Here is an 18,279-nt window from a genome sequence, read left to right as displayed (position 1 = left end):
ACTGTTGCCCCGGACTACAGAGAGCACTGTGAGAATGTCAGAGACTGCCTTCGTTTTATTTAAGTACAGGTTATGAGATCTGCTGGAAATATGTCCGATTAAATATTTCCTGAATAATCCTGAATCTTGTTATGTTCTACATACCATTTTCCAGTTTCCAATCATAGATTAAAATTTAATTAATTGTACAGTTGTTACTTCAAGTTAGTCCAGGAAAGTCAGGAAAGAGAGAAGCTACTTACATAAATTATTTAGAAAAAAAATTCTGCACATTTTCATGCACAATATATATATTAAATATGAACTTTGGACTACAATCTGTGGAAATACTATACTGAGCATAGAGTTGTTCTCAATCAACAAAACATGTAATTTAACCAATGGTGTTAGAACTTTTGCATAAAGTTGAAGTAGATAATTGAAGGAACTAAATATGGGAAACTTAAAAGCTCTTATTGAGAAAAGAAAACCAATCTGCTGAAGCTATTTCTGAAAATATTAGATTACTAGACCCCAGAGTCCAGATCTCAGCTTTAATAAATGTGTTTAGAAGGATATATAGTGAGAAAAATCTTCTAAAGCAGAACATTAGAGGTGTGGAGAAATCTCCTGCAGAACAACTGAACAACAGAGTATTCAGAACGTTAAATATGGAACTTTGGAATCTGGTATGAAGGCTAGGGTTATCCTTGGCGGATCAATTACTGCCAATTCCTGTCAGATGTGAGATGGAACTTTTTTTTGCTGAAAATAACTGTACATAACCTGTATTTAATGTTACGTTCAACTAAAATTAAAATTAAATAAAGGAAGGGTGGTCTCTGACTATGACACATTCCTCTATATGGGCAACAATATTCATGAAATTTTAGTAATAATATTTGTTAGAATGTCACAATGTGTCAGCAATTTATTGCATTTCTCAAACTGCTGACTGAGTTAATGATCTAAGTTTTAGCTGTAGAATTTGCTGTTTTCAAACAAGTGTAGTGTTTCAGTCTGTAGAGCAATATACCCCAAAGCTAACATCTCACACACACACACACACACGAACCACCAACTGTACATCTCTCTACATATGAAATTGCGTTCACAGCATGGAATTCAGAGAAACACACACACACACGTAAAAAAAAAGGTAAAAAATGAAATAAAAAACAGTGTTTATGATGTACAGATCTTTAGCGTTGCAGGCTGCAGTTGTTACTGGTGGGCGTGGAGCTGTCAGCAGATGGAATGACGGAAGAATGACGCATCGTGTACCTACGGCGCTAAGCTTCACACTGTGGCTCGCTTCTGCTTTCGGATCTGACTAAGATTAGAACTGGTGACACCAGTCGCGCAGACGGTGGTAGGAAGGATGGTCAGTCGAGTTGAGTTGGAAGCCATGGCGAGACCTGAGGGGTCTTCAGAGTCATCTTCAAGCAGCTCCAGCAGACCGATTACTGGAAAAAGGGAAACAGTAGGTGGTTAATAGAACAGAATTAAGTATGCTGTTCTCTGCTTTTTATTATGTCTTTAAACAAGCAGAGCGTTTTTGTAAAAAGTACAGTAGTGCTTGAATGTCTGTAAATCCCTACTATCATTAGATATCATTAGATTTCCACACATGCCTTAAAGATAAAGAGAACACAGTTATACAAATAAGATAATATATTATATTTGGTCATTAAAGTTTTGTGTCAAATTTTAATCCAATATTACATATTTGTAATTGGAAAGTACGCAATAAAGGATGCAGTGTTTTCCAGTTTTTTCACACCATTGTTGTTCTGTGTTTTCCTGATGGTGGACTCATAAATATTAACATTAGCCAATGTGAGAGAGGCCTTCAGTTGCTTAGAAGTTACTCTGGGGTCCTTTCAGACCTCGCCTTGTTCTTGAAGTGATCTTTGTTGGTCGACCACACCTGGGGAAGGTAACAATTGTACGCAATCTGCCTGACTGTGGCTTTAGTGAGGTCCAAACTCTTTTGGGATTTTTTTTTTTAATAACCTCAAAAATCTCGTTTGTTCGTACCTTCATACACTTCCACAATCATGTGTTGTGAAGAGCAGACTTTGATAGATCCCTGTTTTTTAAATAAAACATGATGTCCACTCACACCTAATTGTCATCTGACTAATTGAAAACTGAATAACTGCTAATTCTAGATGTTCACATACATTTGCCACACACAAATATGTAATGTTGGATCATAATGGAAATATACAAAATCTAAAAGGGTTCACAAACTTTCAAGCACCACTATATGGTAAAAATAATACAATCACAACATTTAAAGAAATTTTCTAAATACATAATTTTCACATATAGACAAATGCATCAGTAGTGTAATATTCTTAAAGAAATGCTACTTTCACATTTATTTTAATACATAATGAGATAAAGTAACATAATACGATTAAGCTTTCATCACTGTTTGACAATAAAACGGTATAAAAACTGAAGAGCAAACTCAAACCTGTCAACACAGACTATATAAATGAATGTCAAATGGATTTATTTTAAAAGTAGCAAATGAAAGTGATTCCTTATGTAATATTTGAATACTATAGCAATCTTCTAAAGAAAGAAGAAAGAAATGAGATATTGTCCATTTATCCATACACACAAAGATGCACAAAGCATAAGCACACACACAATGAACCCCTTTATACACATTATAAATACCTGTATACAGCTGAAAAACCTGCACAAGTACAATTGCTTACAAATGAGTGGAAACACATTTGTAAGAGTTTGTCAAGACAAACCTGAGGGATAGTAAATAATATTACAATTCCTAGGATGATAGACTGCATCTTTTTTTGTCAAAAACTGCTAAGCCTTCAGATTTGTCCTTTACAAAAAATTTACAGGCAACAAAAAAAACAAAAAAAACAACGAAGGAACAATGAAAAAATAAAAAACACCACAGGTGTGTATTTATATACATATTTATGAAATCATTACACATTACCCAAAAAATTCTACACAATTTCACTGAGCAATCAGGCCATAGTGTCAGCAACCTGAGGACTGAGGACAGTCAGGACTTACTGTGTCGCTCTCCTCCTCTCCTTCAGGCAGAGTTTTAGACTCTGAAGCATAGTGAAGAGGAGAATACACCCAGGTCCTCTCCTCCATCGGCTGCGGGAGCAACACCCGCACGGCAGAGGGAGCCACAGGCAGCCAGAGAGGAAAAGAGAGAGAGAGAGAGAGAGAGAGAGAGAGAAAGGACAGTGCAGGACATGAAGATTAGAAAAAGAGCAGGACAGTGAAGAGGACAGGAGCAGATAATAAACTACAGCAGAACATGAATAGTAATAATAATAATAATACAGGGTATGTACATCATATGTATATGTGTGGAGCTACATAAAGCACAGAACGGGAGCACAGGAGATACTAGGGCTAAAAATCAATAAATCATTTATTTATCTGGAGCCCTGTACTGCCTTTCTTTACTCAAAGTCTTTTGTACTGTGTGCTGTGAGAGTCTGGGTCAATTACAGTTAATGCTATGAAGTATATATTTCCTGTATATTTCCTGTGTGTTCCTGTATATTTCCTATGTTTCCTATATTTCCTGTCTGTGTAACGAGCAGGGGTGTATGCGTGTTGGGCTTATGTGGAGCGCCTGTGTTGCCAAGATAGCAATAAACATCTAATGGTTGACTGTTGCCTAGTTTCTATTCAGTCAGTGACACACCTATGTTTTTTTCTGTTGCCAAGAGAGCAATACAATAGAACTTTTATTTTTCAAGGCCAATTACCCAACTGACTTATTGGGACTACCCCATTAGGATGTCCCAACACCAGGAGGGTGAAGACTAGCACATGCCTCCTCCGACACATGTGAAGTCAGCCACCACCTCTTTTCAAACTGCTGCTGATGCAGCATTACCGAGTAGCATCACATCACAGGAGGAGGAAAGCACAGCGACTCGGTTCTGATACATCAGCTCACAGATGCCTTGTGCTGAGCGACATCACCCTTGTGGAGAAATTGTGCTCTCTCAGGGCTCCGGCAGCTAATGGCAATACACCACAAATTTACCTGAACAAGCCTACTGTTCTAGACCACCATGCCCATCGGCAACAAACTCTGTTGGAAGGTACAAACAAGCTCTGTTGGAAGGTATGAAAGTATGAACAGATTGTTGACAAGGTGTAAGATAGCAATGAGAATCGCTGTGTGCATTGTACAGGGTGTAACAGGGTCTTAAATGTATTTTTGTCTTGTTTTTGAGAGAAAATCTACAATTAAAAAAATATTTGAGCCCTTCTAAAAACAAAAAGCAAAAAACATTTTTGAACCTTTTCAATTTTGAGAGAAATTAGTTATTTCATTTTTCTATAGTATTTTAAAGCATGAAACATTTTTTAATGTATAAAACGTTTCCAAATTAAAAAAATAAAGAAAAAAAACGAATTTCTCTTGCCGATTTCTATAATTATTCTTATTATATGTTTTTCATTCAAATTGGGTGTTTGTTGAACATCAAACATTTTTAAATATCCTAGGTAGTTGCGATTTGATTGAATAATCCAAATGTCATTGTTCGGTATCAACTATTAAATCTCTTCACTTATTCAGCTACATTATCCAACTCTAAAAGTACTTTATAGGTTTTTTTTTTTGTTTTTTTTTTTTACATTTTCAGACGATATTTTCATTTTAAGGAAATTTGGTGTATCTCTAATTTAAACTGGTATTTTTTTAATGTAGTGCAGATTTAAACCCTATTCTGTTCCAAAAATTAAAATACGTTAATAATTAAAACTTACAATTGAAAAATAGGTTCCAGGACTGTTCTCTGTCTCTGTTCATCACTACTTTAAAAGGCGTTGGTGTAGCATTCACATTCAAGAATATTAATATTTTATTATGGGATTCCTAAGGGATAGACTACAAGTTAATTAGCTAACAAGCTAACAGCACTTACTCTGTGGCCTGAATTAAGCGTCCTGCTGCGTGTAACAGGCTGACTCACACAATAGCTGCCATCCGAGAACTTACAGTGGCCAGACAGACAAGGAAAATGCGTAGATGTGTGAGCAAAAAGAGAAACAGAGGGAAAGAGATGTCATGAAAGAGTGAAATGAGCAAACAAACAAGGAAACACATGAAAAATTAAATGCAAAGGTCAAAAGTAAGATTAGTGAAAATCATGAGCACCAGATGTGTAAAGAGAAAAGTGGGAAACAGAAAGAGAGTGAAGGTGACACTAATGAAGAATTGGAGAGAAATTAAAGAATAAACAATAATAAAGTATAAAGAAATAGTAGTGTATAAATAAAATATGGTAAAGGGGAAGAACAGGTGGAAATTAGGGGATTTCTGTCTATGACTCATTGCGGTATAAAGATCCCGACAAATCAGAAAGTGCCTCACTGAGTTAATAATGTCCTGCTATGATGTCATGCTTGTCCTGATGACTATTATCATACAGTATGAACTGTATTACTATACATCCATTCCTGCGACAAAGTTAAAAACGTTGGGAAAGTAACGCATTTGCCATTTTTGTAATATTGCTATTCCTTCTCAAAACTAAATTTTGCTAAAGACAATAAGTCCTTTCTACATTGCTTGTTTGTGAAAGGTTAGGACTGCAGGTAGGCCAGTCCAGTACCTAAACAAAAATGAATGGGGTGCATGGACCTTCCCTGGAAAAGATGTAATCTTGAAGGCATCATATCTTGCTCTAATACCTCACTGTACTGTTCTGCATTAACACTGCTACCACTAAAGTGTCTTGATAAAACCCCACACCATGACAGACAGATTTTGTTTTTGGACTTTTTTTGGCTGATAACAGTCTGGATGGTCCCTTTTGTCTTTGGGCCTGAGCAAACAGTGTCCTTTTCTTCCAAAAAGATCTGGAATACGGATTATTCTGACCACAATACATGTTTCCACTGTGTGATGGTCCAACTTAGCCTTTTGTGGAAATTACCTGTTTGAAACCACATCTTATTTTGATAATAATTTAGAATTATTTGTTTTTGTGCCACATACCATTTTTTGGAACGTGTTCAAGAGCCAGAATGCAGCAATGGATGTATATTAATAAATGAAATTGAGTTGACCACATGAAACATTACATATAAACATAAGAAACATAAAACATAACAAACTCTATATTTTAATTCTGAATTTATTGTAAAACCAATTGGGCTCTTAGGTTGAGGGATGGAGTTCCAATTAAATCCTTTTTTTTGCTGATTTATATCCCTTCAAAAGTATTTCAGAAGAACCACATGGATAAAAGTTTGTAGGTGTCTACAAACTTTTGTTAATCTACTGTGCTGTTTTCACCCTAGTCCTGAAGAATCTTCTTTCCTGCAAATTTCAAATAAACACTAAGAATAAACCCTAAAATGTGCAGGACAGGAGATTCTCCAGGACCAGGGTTGGGAACCCCTGCTGGGAAGACTATCACTTTAGATATTAAAGAGCAGAATAACAGAACATTCCCATCATTCCATATTCTGTTGTCTTGTTTGTTTCGGTGATAAAGCTTCAGCTTCAGTCCCACCAGCAGCAGGGGGTTGATGGACTATGTGAGCGAGCTGATGGGTGACAGTCGCATTGCTTAGCAACTAAGATGACAGACGGGTTTTCTGCATCCACCTTCGTCATTACAGCTTAAACATAGTCATTACTCATTGAGAAGTCTTAACACACACTCTTACACACATTTACACACACTCAGGAAAAAATTAGCCATTCTGAAACCAAATTAGAAACCATTGTGTAACTCTAAAATTAGAAGAATGCTGCAAACGAGGGTCACGGCACACAATGGAAAAGCTGAGGAAGGCGTGTTAAAGACAGAAATCATCAAACAACACACAGAGACCACTGTGTAGAATTTAGGCGAAGGGGTTTCCAGCAGTGTATATCACTCCAGATGCAGTTACTCTGAGCAGAGAGTGAAAAGAAAGAAAATCCCTGAAGTCTGATCCATTAAATCAGCTACTGAATGAATCAAACTGGTACAGTGAGCTCTATTAGACAGTCCAGTATCATCTTGCAGGTCTTTAAGCCAGAGAGGGACCAATTACAGCAAATTACAGCCAAATGTACTACAGTGTTCTCTTATTTTTAGTGAATATAAATATATCCAAATATTTGTGGGCACCCCTTCCAACGAATGCATTCTGCTACTTTAGGTTGCACCTATTGCTGACACAGATGTGTCTGGAAATCTGCTAGGAATTATAATGCTCCATCCAATGCTTTTAAAATACAGCTCTAGAAAAAAAAATAAGAGACCACCTAAAAATGAGTTTCTTTGATTTTACCAAATTGAAAAAACCTGGAATATAATCAAGAGAAAGATGGATGATGACAAGTCATCCAACCAAGCTGAACTGCTTGAATTTTTGCACCAGGAGTGGCATAAAGTTATCCAAAATCAGTGTGTAAGACTGGTGGAGGAGAACATGCCTAGATGCATGAAAATTGTGATTAAAAACAAGAGTTATTCCACCAAATACTGATTTCTGAACTCCTAAAACTTTATGAATATGGACTTGTTTTCTTTGCATTATTTAAGGTCTGAAAGCTCAGCACCTTTTTTGTTATTTCAGCAAATAAATGCTCGAAATGACAATATTTTTATTTGGAATTTGGGAGAAATATTGTCTGTAGTTTATAGAATAAAAAAACAATGTTCATTTTACTAAACATATACCTATAAATAGCAAAATCAGAGAAGCTGGTTCAGAAACTAAAGTGGTCTCTAAATTTTTTCCAGAGCTGTAGATGGATAGGAAATGAGATGTGGTGATGATCATCGAATATCCTGACATCTCTAATGCTCTTTTTGTTTAATGCAATCAAATCCACACAGTTCACCAATAGAGCTGGACAGCAGAGACAGTTACTTTAACAAAAACATGATAAACTCTTCCATCACAGTGGTACTACTCTATTTTGTCACCTAATTTTCTTTCTTATTCAGTCAATTTTCATTCCTTCCATTATCTACCCTTTTAAAAAGGAAGTATACTTATGAGTAATATAAGTATGTTCAAATTACACACTACAGCGTCCCCAAGAATGGTCTTTCAGAACTGCAGAGGACTGAGTCATTTTCAGAGCTATCTACTTAAGAGCACTAAAAGTATGTTCTAATTAGGTAAAGAATACCTTAAATCAAGAATAGTAGTTTCTTTTCAGTGGCATTGAGGTGGTGTACACAATTTGTGCATCAATACAAAGCAGTACATTTAAAATGTTTTCATGTTTAAAGAACGCAACCTTAAATCTACTTCTAGCTACTATAAAGAATCTACTTAATTCTTTAAAAAAACATTTTCTTAAAACAAGTAGGGCTGGACCCGAATATTCGGGTATTTGAATATTCGCTTGTTGAGTAGGTTTTTTTTTTTTTGGTATTTGGATATTTGTTTTTTTTCCTTTTCTTAGCTCCACTTCGCTCTAAAATCCGTTCAGGTTAATGGCGGTATAAGAGAGGCAAAAATGCAGAGAAGCTCAGCTGTTTGGAGACATTTCAAATTGAGTGTAGACAAGACAAAGGCAGTGTGCCAAATATGTGATATTCAACTAGCATATCATAGCGGCACATCAAGCTTGAGGAACCATCTAAATGCGGTAAGTATTATTTTTTGACGGTGTAAAAAACCAAGATTATTCCTGCTAGCTGGATTAAGGGGGATGTGATTTGCATTTTTTTTGTACTTTAATCCATTTACAATCCATCTTTTTAAAAACGAATATTCGCTACCATTCAGTGCCGAATATCCGGAGCTCTAAAAAACACTATTTGGACCAGCCCTACAAACGAGTGGTATATTTTATTTTACACAAATTTCTCTCCTGAAAACAGTTTATTTGGGTGAGTAAATCACTTCCATGTATTAACAGTAAGCTTAGATAATGCTAGCCGCAGTTAGCAGCAGCCCTAGCCAAGGTTAGCAGCACTTAGCGCTATTAAACCCCTCCTGACAGAGCTAAACTGAGAAACCCTGAATGTTTCGGTAATCCAGAGCACTATTAACTAGCGGTTCGACCCACATGCCTTGTTTTAACACAGTAAACAAGCAGACTACAGTCCAATATACTCACCTCTGAACAGAGAAAGAGCTAGCGCTGTGGTTAGCGGCTAATGCTTATACTGCTCCAGTCTGGGGAACTAAACTGAAACTCCTGTATAATGCTGTACTTCAGAAGAGTGTCTTTACTGCTTTTTACAACCTGACTCGTAGAATTCATACATAAGGCACATCAGATTATAAGGCGCACTGATGATTTTTGGGAAAATTAAAAGATTTTAAGTACGCCTTACAGTGTGAAAAATACAGTACTTTATATTAAATATATATAAAGTATATTTATAAAAACATGAGGGCTGTATTTACTTTTGCTGTGAGTGATATATTGTATATAGTAGTTTACAGTAACCCCTTATGTCTGATCTAGTTTAGTATTTTATTGTTAATAACTTGGTGATCTATTACGATTCATAAATCACAAGACCTTCCCTAAAAGCAGTCCCTCTTCTGACTTCAGCACACTGCAGGAGAAATAGCACTCCCCATGCCAGGAGTGTGTTAAATAGAAAAGACACCCCACTCTCACACTGGTTTCTCACCAGACTAATAACACCTGCTCCTCACACCAGCGACTGTGCAGACTGCAAAGATTCACAACATCATCACCAATAACATCACGGCTCAGTAAACATGGCTGTGTTCCCTTCACTTCACCTCAAACTGACGAGAACAACTGTCTGGTACCCACATTCTCAGATTCAGCCCTCAGGCTTCCCCACATTTGTTTATTCCAGCTCCCAATGTACCTCACCCCTGTCAGAAAGTCTCCACAGCACAGAGACTGAGAAAACAGCCTCAGGTGTGCTGAGAGAAAATATGCGAGACGTTTTGGTGAGCAGGCTTAACCTCAGTCTTAAGCTACTATAAGCTGAATAGTTGTATAAGTACTGTAAATGATCAAAAACTACACAGTATGTTATAAAAGGCTTGAATTTTTTCACAAAGTAGCACACTGTAGTAAAACAATAATGATACATGGTTTTCTTTGTCAAAAAAGTATTCAGCCCCCCTATATCAATATTTAGTTGAGCCACCTTTCACTGCAATTACAACTGTACGTTTTTTGGGGTATGTTTCTACTAGCTTTGCACATCTAGAGATGTATAGAGATTTTGATAATTTCTTCTTTGCAAAACAGCTTAAGCTTAGCCAGGTTGGATGCAGAGCGTCTGCGAACAGCAATTTTCATGTCTTGCCACAGAAGCTCAATGGGATTTAAGTCAGGACTTTGACTGGGCCATTCTAACACACGAATGTTCTTTGATCTAACCATCCCACTGTAGCTCTGGCTGTATGTTTTTGGTCAGGACTCTGGCCAGCTTCCCTGTCCCTGTTTCACATGTTTGCTGCAACTAGCCCTTTTTTGTCTTTCTTTCAACAGTGTTTTTCTTTTGGCCACTCCTCCATAAAGGACAGATTTGTGGAGTGCAAGACTTATACAGATTTACCCACCTGAGCTGTGCAATGTTCCACCAATCACTAATCTGTATGTGAGTGTTCACTGCATGAATGGGTTAAAGATGGAGGCCACATTACATCTGTGTGTTCCATCTTGTCTTGTTTTAAGCTGCAGCCTAGGCTTTGGGACGTTTTAAAACTTTAATATGCACATACTCTTTCAAACTGAATGAAATATGTTTGTACTTTAAATGCACCCTTTAAAAATGGCTGTGCAAAAGATTTAAATAGAAAAATATCAAACAATTTACAAAGACAAATTTAATTCAATTTGAAAATGGCATGAATGGCAGACATCCAGTCAACTACTTCCTATAATGCAGTTTATGCAGTTACTCTAGACTGTCTACAGCTCTCACTAATTGCTTTCTCTTTTCTTAAGCCGTCTCCTACTGTTTAATACGTAACTGTGTTCACGCCCTGTTCCTTAAAAAGGTGGTTAATCACAGGCAAATAAAAAAAGCAGGGCTGTTGGCTTAAGAGAGAAATTGACTTACAAAGTAAATGTCAGTGATTGGCACATCGTCATCCTCGTCCACAGAGGAACGGCTGGGGCAGCCCGAGGCTTGACTGGTACGGTCCGAGTCCACCACTATCCGGGGGCTCGCAGGAACTGAGGCGCAGGAAGCTTCGCCAATGCCTTCTGAGGCTTCACTGCATAATGAGAGAAGGAGATAAAGAAAGATTACAGAAAGGTAAATTATAATTAATTATAACATAACTATTATAAATTATAACATAACTATGGAGACCAAAACATACAATCCTATCCTTTTGGCAGGTCAAAACATCTTAAGCACATCTTAGGCGTGTTAAGTCCTCAAAGGAAATTATATAAAGTGCCAAGAGAAGGTTTTTGCCCCTTCTAGATTTTCTCTAGAATTTTTGTTTATATAAGGCACACTTAAAATCCTTTAATTTTCCCCAAAATTAACACTGCTCCTTATGTATGACTTTTACCAGTCAGGTTGTAACTCACAGTAAAACCACTCTGCTGAAGTACAGCATTATACAGGAGTTTCAGTTTAGTTCTCCAGCACAGAGACTGTAGCAGCATTAGCATTACCCACTAACTGCGCTAAGCTCTAGTTCCTCTGCCATTCAGAGGTGAATTTTATGAGCCTGTATCCTGCTGCTAACCCCAGGTAGTATGCTGGAGCAGCATTAGTATTACCCGCTAACCGCGCTAGCTCTTTTGCTGTTTAGAGGGGAGTATATCGAACCTTAGCCTGCACATTTACCTTGTTAAAACAAGCTACTTGAACTGCTAGGAACACTCTGGGTTCCTTAGTGTTGCCGCTGTTTGGCGGCATTAGCCGCTAACCGGAAAACTAAGCTTACTGTATATAAATGGAAGCGCTTTACTCACCCAAATAAACAGTTTTCAGGAGAGAAATCTTTGTAGATTAATATTCAGCACTTGTTTGACTTTATAAAAAAGCCATTTTTTAAAAAGAATTACAGTTTTGTTTACTTACATTAGCTTAGCTGTTCTTAACTTAGCTAGCTACCCCTCCCCCCTTAGCAACATACAGCGGTGAGACCTTCTGAATTAGAGGTTTCTTATAGTGTTTCTTAAAATGCTCCTTATAATAATGCTCCTTTTTTTTGGCGTTCCTTATGTATGAAAATAGACCAGAAAATAGACGTTTATTGATAGTGCGCAATATAATCTGGTATAGTGCGAAAAATACAGTGTGTTGATGACAAACTTTAATATCAGATAAATATACTTTCATTTAAAGCTGCTTTTTATATTTACTCAGGTGATCTTTGTCTGATATTAAAGTTTGTTTGATAATCTGAAAAATGTAAGCATGGCAAAACAGGGCAAATACTTTTCCACAGCAGTGTATATAGTTACTAGTGGTGTCAATCGCTTAAAAAAATAATAGTGTGAAATAATTAGTCACAACAATATTCTGCTTTTATCACAGTATAGATTTTTTAGTCACGATATTACTTTCTCACAATATATTGTGTACGATATAATACAGAACACATTTGCACCGATGGGGTGTCCTGTATGATCGTCTGTGACAGTGGGCTGTATGCTACAGAGATGCTCCAGTGTTTCTTTAATCTACTCAGAATAAATAAGCACTGCATAGAGTTAAACATATCCAGATGGCCTTATCATTTGACCCGTGTACTCAGATAAAAAAAAAAAAACGAGCATATTTAAATAGAGAACAGAGTCCTGATTGGCTAAAGCTGTGGGAGACCCTCCCACGTCGAGGTCAGCATGGAGAGTATTTCCCACTGCAGGTGAGCAAAGCTGAAAGGCGTAGATGAGGCAGATGGCTAATTCTCCTCCCGCCCCCCTGACCCATATGTCTGTCTGCACGCCCCACAGTCTCAGTGACCCACTTCCCCCGACCCACCCCGAATTGCACGCTCACCACCACTTTCACAAAGCTCCACACTTTTAACCTAATTATTCCTAACATGAGCCTGGGTCAGATTTTGGCGGGCCGCTGTTTGTTACACAAACAGTTCTTTTATCCTCCCGCAATTATGATTTTAGAGCATGTTACCCAACAAGGAGGAACAGACATTATCAGAACTGCTAGGACACAAACTGGCACACAAGTAAAATGGAAAAATAATAGGGTCTCTTTATTGTCATGCGTCTGTCTTTAAAGTGGTGGCTCAACTGTAGACCAACAGAACTGGGAGTTAGTGTTCTCCTCCAAGCGTGTTTAGCTGACCAGAGACTTAGGACCCGATCTTACCCTCTGCACATGGAGCGTTGTGATGCTCATTGCTATCTTACACCCCGCAAACAGTCTATTTTCACAGCTTGCACCTGTATTGCTTAAATATATTTACGTCAATGAGCGTGGTTGTCTGGAAGTCAGGTGTGTTCAGGTAAATTTTTGGCATATTGCTATCTTGGCAATGGAAAACAGTGCACCACTGACTGAAATGAACATTCATTGCTATCTTGGCAACATTCACCCCCTTATGTTACAAACACACAAGAATGCACAGGAGGGCAAAAAACGTATTTATACATCCACAATAAACAGAATACTAATTAATATAATAGGGTGAACGTGCAGGTCAGTTTCCTCTGCTGAGAAGTGCAGAAGCGCTGCACCATTAAAACAGCAATCCGCCAAAAATTGCAAAGTGTCATGACTTAAATCAAGCTGCGAGATGTGCAGTTGACGGCTCACCTATAGATCTCTACAATAGGGCTCACTATGTTTTATTATAAATATATATAATATATTTATATTATTTGAATGTTATTGAGATGTTCTGTGTAAAAATGTACACAAAATTAAGCAACTTCAGCCCCAAAAAGGTGATTTAAGGAAGGCATCTGATATGATCCATGGATTATAATACAGAAAAATCAAGCGAGAATAAATGGTCTTATTCCTTCCTTTGCCCCATATATTTAATGAAAAAATATCTATTGCAGATACTCTACAAAACCCCATGATATGCTTTTTGTTCTGCTTATTATATGGAGTATTAATGTATATTTCTTTAATGCTTACTCGAGTAATACAAGTGTACTGAGTACTAATTGATTGTCCTTTAATGCTTATCTGAACACTATTGTGCTGAGTACCAATGTATTGTGCTTTAATGCTTACCTGGCCTCCGGAGAGGGCTGTGGTGCCATCAGCATGGGTTCACTATCGCGTCTCTTCACCTCCACCTCCACCGTAATGGTCTGCTGATCTTCCTCCTGAGCCCTACAATCACACACACCAGCAGAGGGCACCAACACTCAGCAGTAGCCCAGCAATAACTTCACTTATTACTCTTAATGGCACATGTCTAATGAATGAACACAGAAAGTGTGCTGATGATAAAACTGATGAATCAACTCTGTCTGAACCATTCATGCTCTCATCTCTCTTTCACGAGGGAAGCAGAACAGACGGATCAGAGCAGCAGTGTGAGGTGAGGGAGCAGCGCGCTGAACACTTACGTTCCGTCCTGGCTAGACTGGGTGTGCCTCCTGGGGAAGAGAACAGACACAGTATTGTAGAGAGCGGAGTTGTGGCACGACATGCTTACAAAAAAATTATGATTTAATTAACTCCTGATGCTGAGTGCACATTTTAGTTTCCTACTGTAACAGCCACAATTCTGCAATGTATGAGCTTTATGGTTGTTACTCAACAATGTATAATAGTTAGTAGACAACAATACTTAAAAATACATTTTACATTTTACCCTTTTCCACCTAGGCTACACATACTGTAGATTTGCACTGCAGCTAGGCTAATAAAAAAACAATGCATTTTCTAAGTGTATATAACTCTGACATTTTCCATGGAGTTTATGCGTATATATGTTGTTATTTCTATCCCTACATGACTGTATTTCATACAACATATTTGAGTTAACTTAATTTGAGTTAACTTTATTTTAGAAATCTAAAGGCAAGCCATCAACAGTCCACTGTGCGGCTTGATTTAGGGCATGTCAGTGTGACTTGGTGCACCTGCATTGTCAAAATAGCAATGAATGGCTGACTGTTGACTGTAGTCTAAGTTTAAATCAGTCAGTGGCACACCTGTTTTTTTCTGCTGTCAAGATAGCAATATTCCATGTGTTTAATGCATTTAAATGAACACAAACATGCATTAGAATATAGCTAACACAGTGTGGACAGGTGTTTTTTGCTGCTTTTTACCTGTAGCGAGGGTGTTCAGAAGTGTCTGAGGGAGATCGCTCGGGGATGGAGAGGGAGGTAGTGGAGGAGAGTGTGGTAGCGATGGAGGCTGTGGTGGCCTCCTCGAATGATGGAGGAGTGCAGGGCAGCACATCTGATCGTCCTGAGAGAGAGAGAGAGAGAGAGAGAGAGAGAGATTATAGTCTGGTATAAGAAAAGTCTGTGTAAGACTGTATTACATTTGATGGACTGTGTTTAAACCAGGGCTGCTACCTTCATCCTCCAGCGTGGGGAAGCTGCGTGCTCCTCTCAGATCATAGATGTTCTCGTCTCTCTCGCAGGGCAGCTGGCTGGCTGACCACGCCGCTCCGGGTCCTGAGTGTTTGGGAACGGCCAGACTTCCACGGCCTCTCTTAGAGGGAGACGACTTCAGAGCTGAGGACGAAAACAGGAACAGATTTATCACAAGTGGGTATTTCCCTCCAGACTGGAGACATAATCATAACAGGGCACCATTATATCATTATACTCTAGATAATGACTGTACTTTTCAAGGACTGCAGGTTTTTCATAAATGCTAAAAACTGATTTAGCAATGAAGATTTTAAAACAATCTCAATTGTATGAAATTCTTATTAAATAAAGGAGTAAATAGATACATAAATAACATAATTAACTAATTTCAATAATACAAATAACTGGATTATTTTTTATGGCTTTTTTTTAGGGATTTTTGTCATTTCCTTTTTTGGCCCAAAATTAGGTTTTTAGAGTTGCATTAATTGACATAACAAACTTAATCTAAAAGTTTTTATTACTTTTAATAATTTATTTAGAAGCATTGTTTTCATTAAACTTTTTAACAGCGTGAACTTGATGTACAATTTTCATTATTTTTGTCCAGTGGGAACAACAATTACTGCATGTTCCACCCAAAAGCTGTGTAGATCATAAACAGTCTTATACAAATATTTGTGCAACCCTAATCAAATTCTATTTACAACTGATGCAGTAAGTTTTATTAAATCATATCCGCTACTAAGAAACATGTCTAATTATGTACATTTTAAAGTGAAATCACTGTTTATTTGCTTTATTTAAAAAAAATGCAAAAAAGGACATTAAAATGTGGCGAATATAAAAGAAATGACTCATTAAGTATATTATGTATATTTCTTATGTTATTTCTTTCCCCATTTTGTTAAATTCAAATTCTGAACTATGCAGGAAATGTCTATATTTAAATGTTTTTAATGTAGAGAATTTATTTGTTAGTCACTTATCTACAATTAGATTACTGAATTGACACTGGATTTGTATTGAATTCACACTGGAGTTGAACTAATTTACACTGGAGTTAAACTGAATTTACACTGGATTTTACAAAATAAAGAGTGGCATTAATAATTAATAGTATTAACATGTTTATAACACTTTCACTTGTACAGCCCTGGAATAAATTCATGCTGCAAGAGGATCACGGAAGAGTTACAGGACTTACAGGTGCTCTTTCTGAACACGGTGCTGCTCATAAATCTGAAGAATCTGTCTGCATAGAACGAGGGCCGGTGAACTGATACAGTGTCCTGCAGAAGAGAGAGAAAAAAAGAGAGAATTAAAAAACTATATAACACACTATACTTTTTAACTGCATTACTGAAACAAGGTTGTATAGTGTTCTTTCTGTCTACTATAGTATCATAAATACATCCTTATCTGTACTTTTGATATAGTTGTATTTGTAAATACATTGCTATACACTGACTGCATATTTAGTGTATTTAGTTCTGCACATTTAATATATGCATTTAAATGTATGTATGTATTAGGGCTGCAAGTAATGACTATTTTAACAGTCGACTAATCTGAATTAGTTATAAACATTCAAACTGAGATCTTTGAGTTGAACCAACTTATAATAACTGAGTTTATACTTGGTTGCCACTGGCAGCTTATTTTAGCTGCCTTAAAAAAGTTAAGTAAACTCAACTTATCCGGTCTTAAAGTATAACAAAAATAAAAAAGTTAAATCAACTTCCCCTTTAGTTGTAATAACTTAATGTAATGGTAACGGTAACTTAAGTTTTCATCACCCATTACTTAACATTTTTAAGGCAACCGGTTTTCTTGTTTTTTTTTAAAGTAAATTCAACTTTTCCAGGCTTACCGCGTGTATTTTAAAAAGTTAATGTAGTATATTTCTGTACATTTATTCAATTCATGTAGCTGTGTATATTTAATATGTCTGTAAACTTATTATATTTATTATAATTAATTCTGTATGTTTCATATGTCAGTGGTGTCCTGCGATACAGTAATTCCCTGAGTCTTACAACAAGCATTTCAGAGAGTGATTGTCCTCACTTGTTCTGTAATTGAGGAACAGACCTGGAACACTGTTAATCTGCACACGGTTCGTAACTACTGGGACCTGAATCCAGACTGAAAACTGCTCAATTTCAGCATCACAGCAAAAATTCTCCCAAAGGCCTGTATCCAACTGCTGCTGCATTTCTAAAGCTCTATATGAATGGTACAGTACATGAATCAGCCTCATCACCCACTGTTCGATAAATGCCCCGATTAATGCGGAAATGAAGCGGCAGCCATTCACTTTCAGACGCAGGCAAATGCGTCAAAGCCTGAGTGCGGAGCCTCCGTCACTGAGGGAGCCAGGCAGCCTCTGCCTCACAGCTGAGCCAAGAGAGCTTTCAGCTCTAAATAAAGTACAGCTGAAAGAGGGAGTGTGTATATGCGTGTGAGTGAGTGTGAGTGTGAGTGAGTGGGTGTCGGTGTGTGTGTGGGTTAAGTGTGAGCGGCTGTGACAGAAACAGAACAGAACAGAAAGAAAGTCTCCACCTCGTCTCCTTTCCTTCCAGTAAACCCACAATGCGGCTCAAGGACCCAAGCGATGCTGCCGTCAGTCTACCTGTGACGCGGAGCTGCTTCATAAATACATACATGAAGGAAGAGCGGGTGACGTTACGACCCGGGTCAGAGACCACGGCACTCTGATGAGGCTCAGCGCTAAATCATTAAAGCTTACTCAAGCCTTAAACGCTCTGAAATCTGCAGAACGATCTTGAGTTCATATAAAGAAGATGAGA

At 37.5% G+C, this 18,279-nt stretch overlaps 1 protein-coding gene across 3 annotated transcripts in view; it reads right to left on the bottom strand.

The window, feature by feature from the left end:
• Positions 1-1,146: 1,146 nt before the first annotated feature.
• The window catches only part of pip5k1ca (phosphatidylinositol-4-phosphate 5-kinase, type I, gamma a), a 48,258-nt gene continuing 31,125 nt past the window's right edge, over positions 1,147-18,279 (bottom strand). The window contains exons 11-19 of one of the 3 annotated variants that reach the window (XM_049465293.1): positions 16,674-16,758; positions 15,446-15,607; positions 15,194-15,335; positions 14,483-14,512; positions 14,142-14,243; positions 11,028-11,184; positions 4,932-5,000; positions 3,043-3,132; positions 1,147-1,445 (exon numbers count right to left, since the gene is read on the bottom strand). In XM_049465293.1, the coding sequence (XP_049321250.1) occupies positions 1,443-1,445; positions 3,043-3,132; positions 4,932-5,000; positions 11,028-11,184; positions 14,142-14,243; positions 14,483-14,512; positions 15,194-15,335; positions 15,446-15,607; positions 16,674-16,758 (840 nt within the window). In that variant the 3' untranslated portion in view covers positions 1,147-1,442. The remainder of the gene's footprint in view (positions 1,446-3,042; positions 3,133-4,931; positions 5,001-11,027; positions 11,185-14,141; positions 14,244-14,482; positions 14,513-15,193; positions 15,336-15,445; positions 15,608-16,673; positions 16,759-18,279) is intronic. The other 2 variants (XM_022669614.2, XM_022669615.2) reach the window with 2 other exon arrangements.

The sequence above is a fragment of the Astyanax mexicanus genome, chromosome 16, assembly GCF_023375975.1.
Source record: "Astyanax mexicanus isolate ESR-SI-001 chromosome 16, AstMex3_surface, whole genome shotgun sequence".
Lineage (NCBI taxonomy): Eukaryota > Metazoa > Chordata > Actinopteri > Characiformes > Acestrorhamphidae > Astyanax > Astyanax mexicanus.
This window is presented reverse-complemented; position numbering and strand designations above follow the sequence as displayed.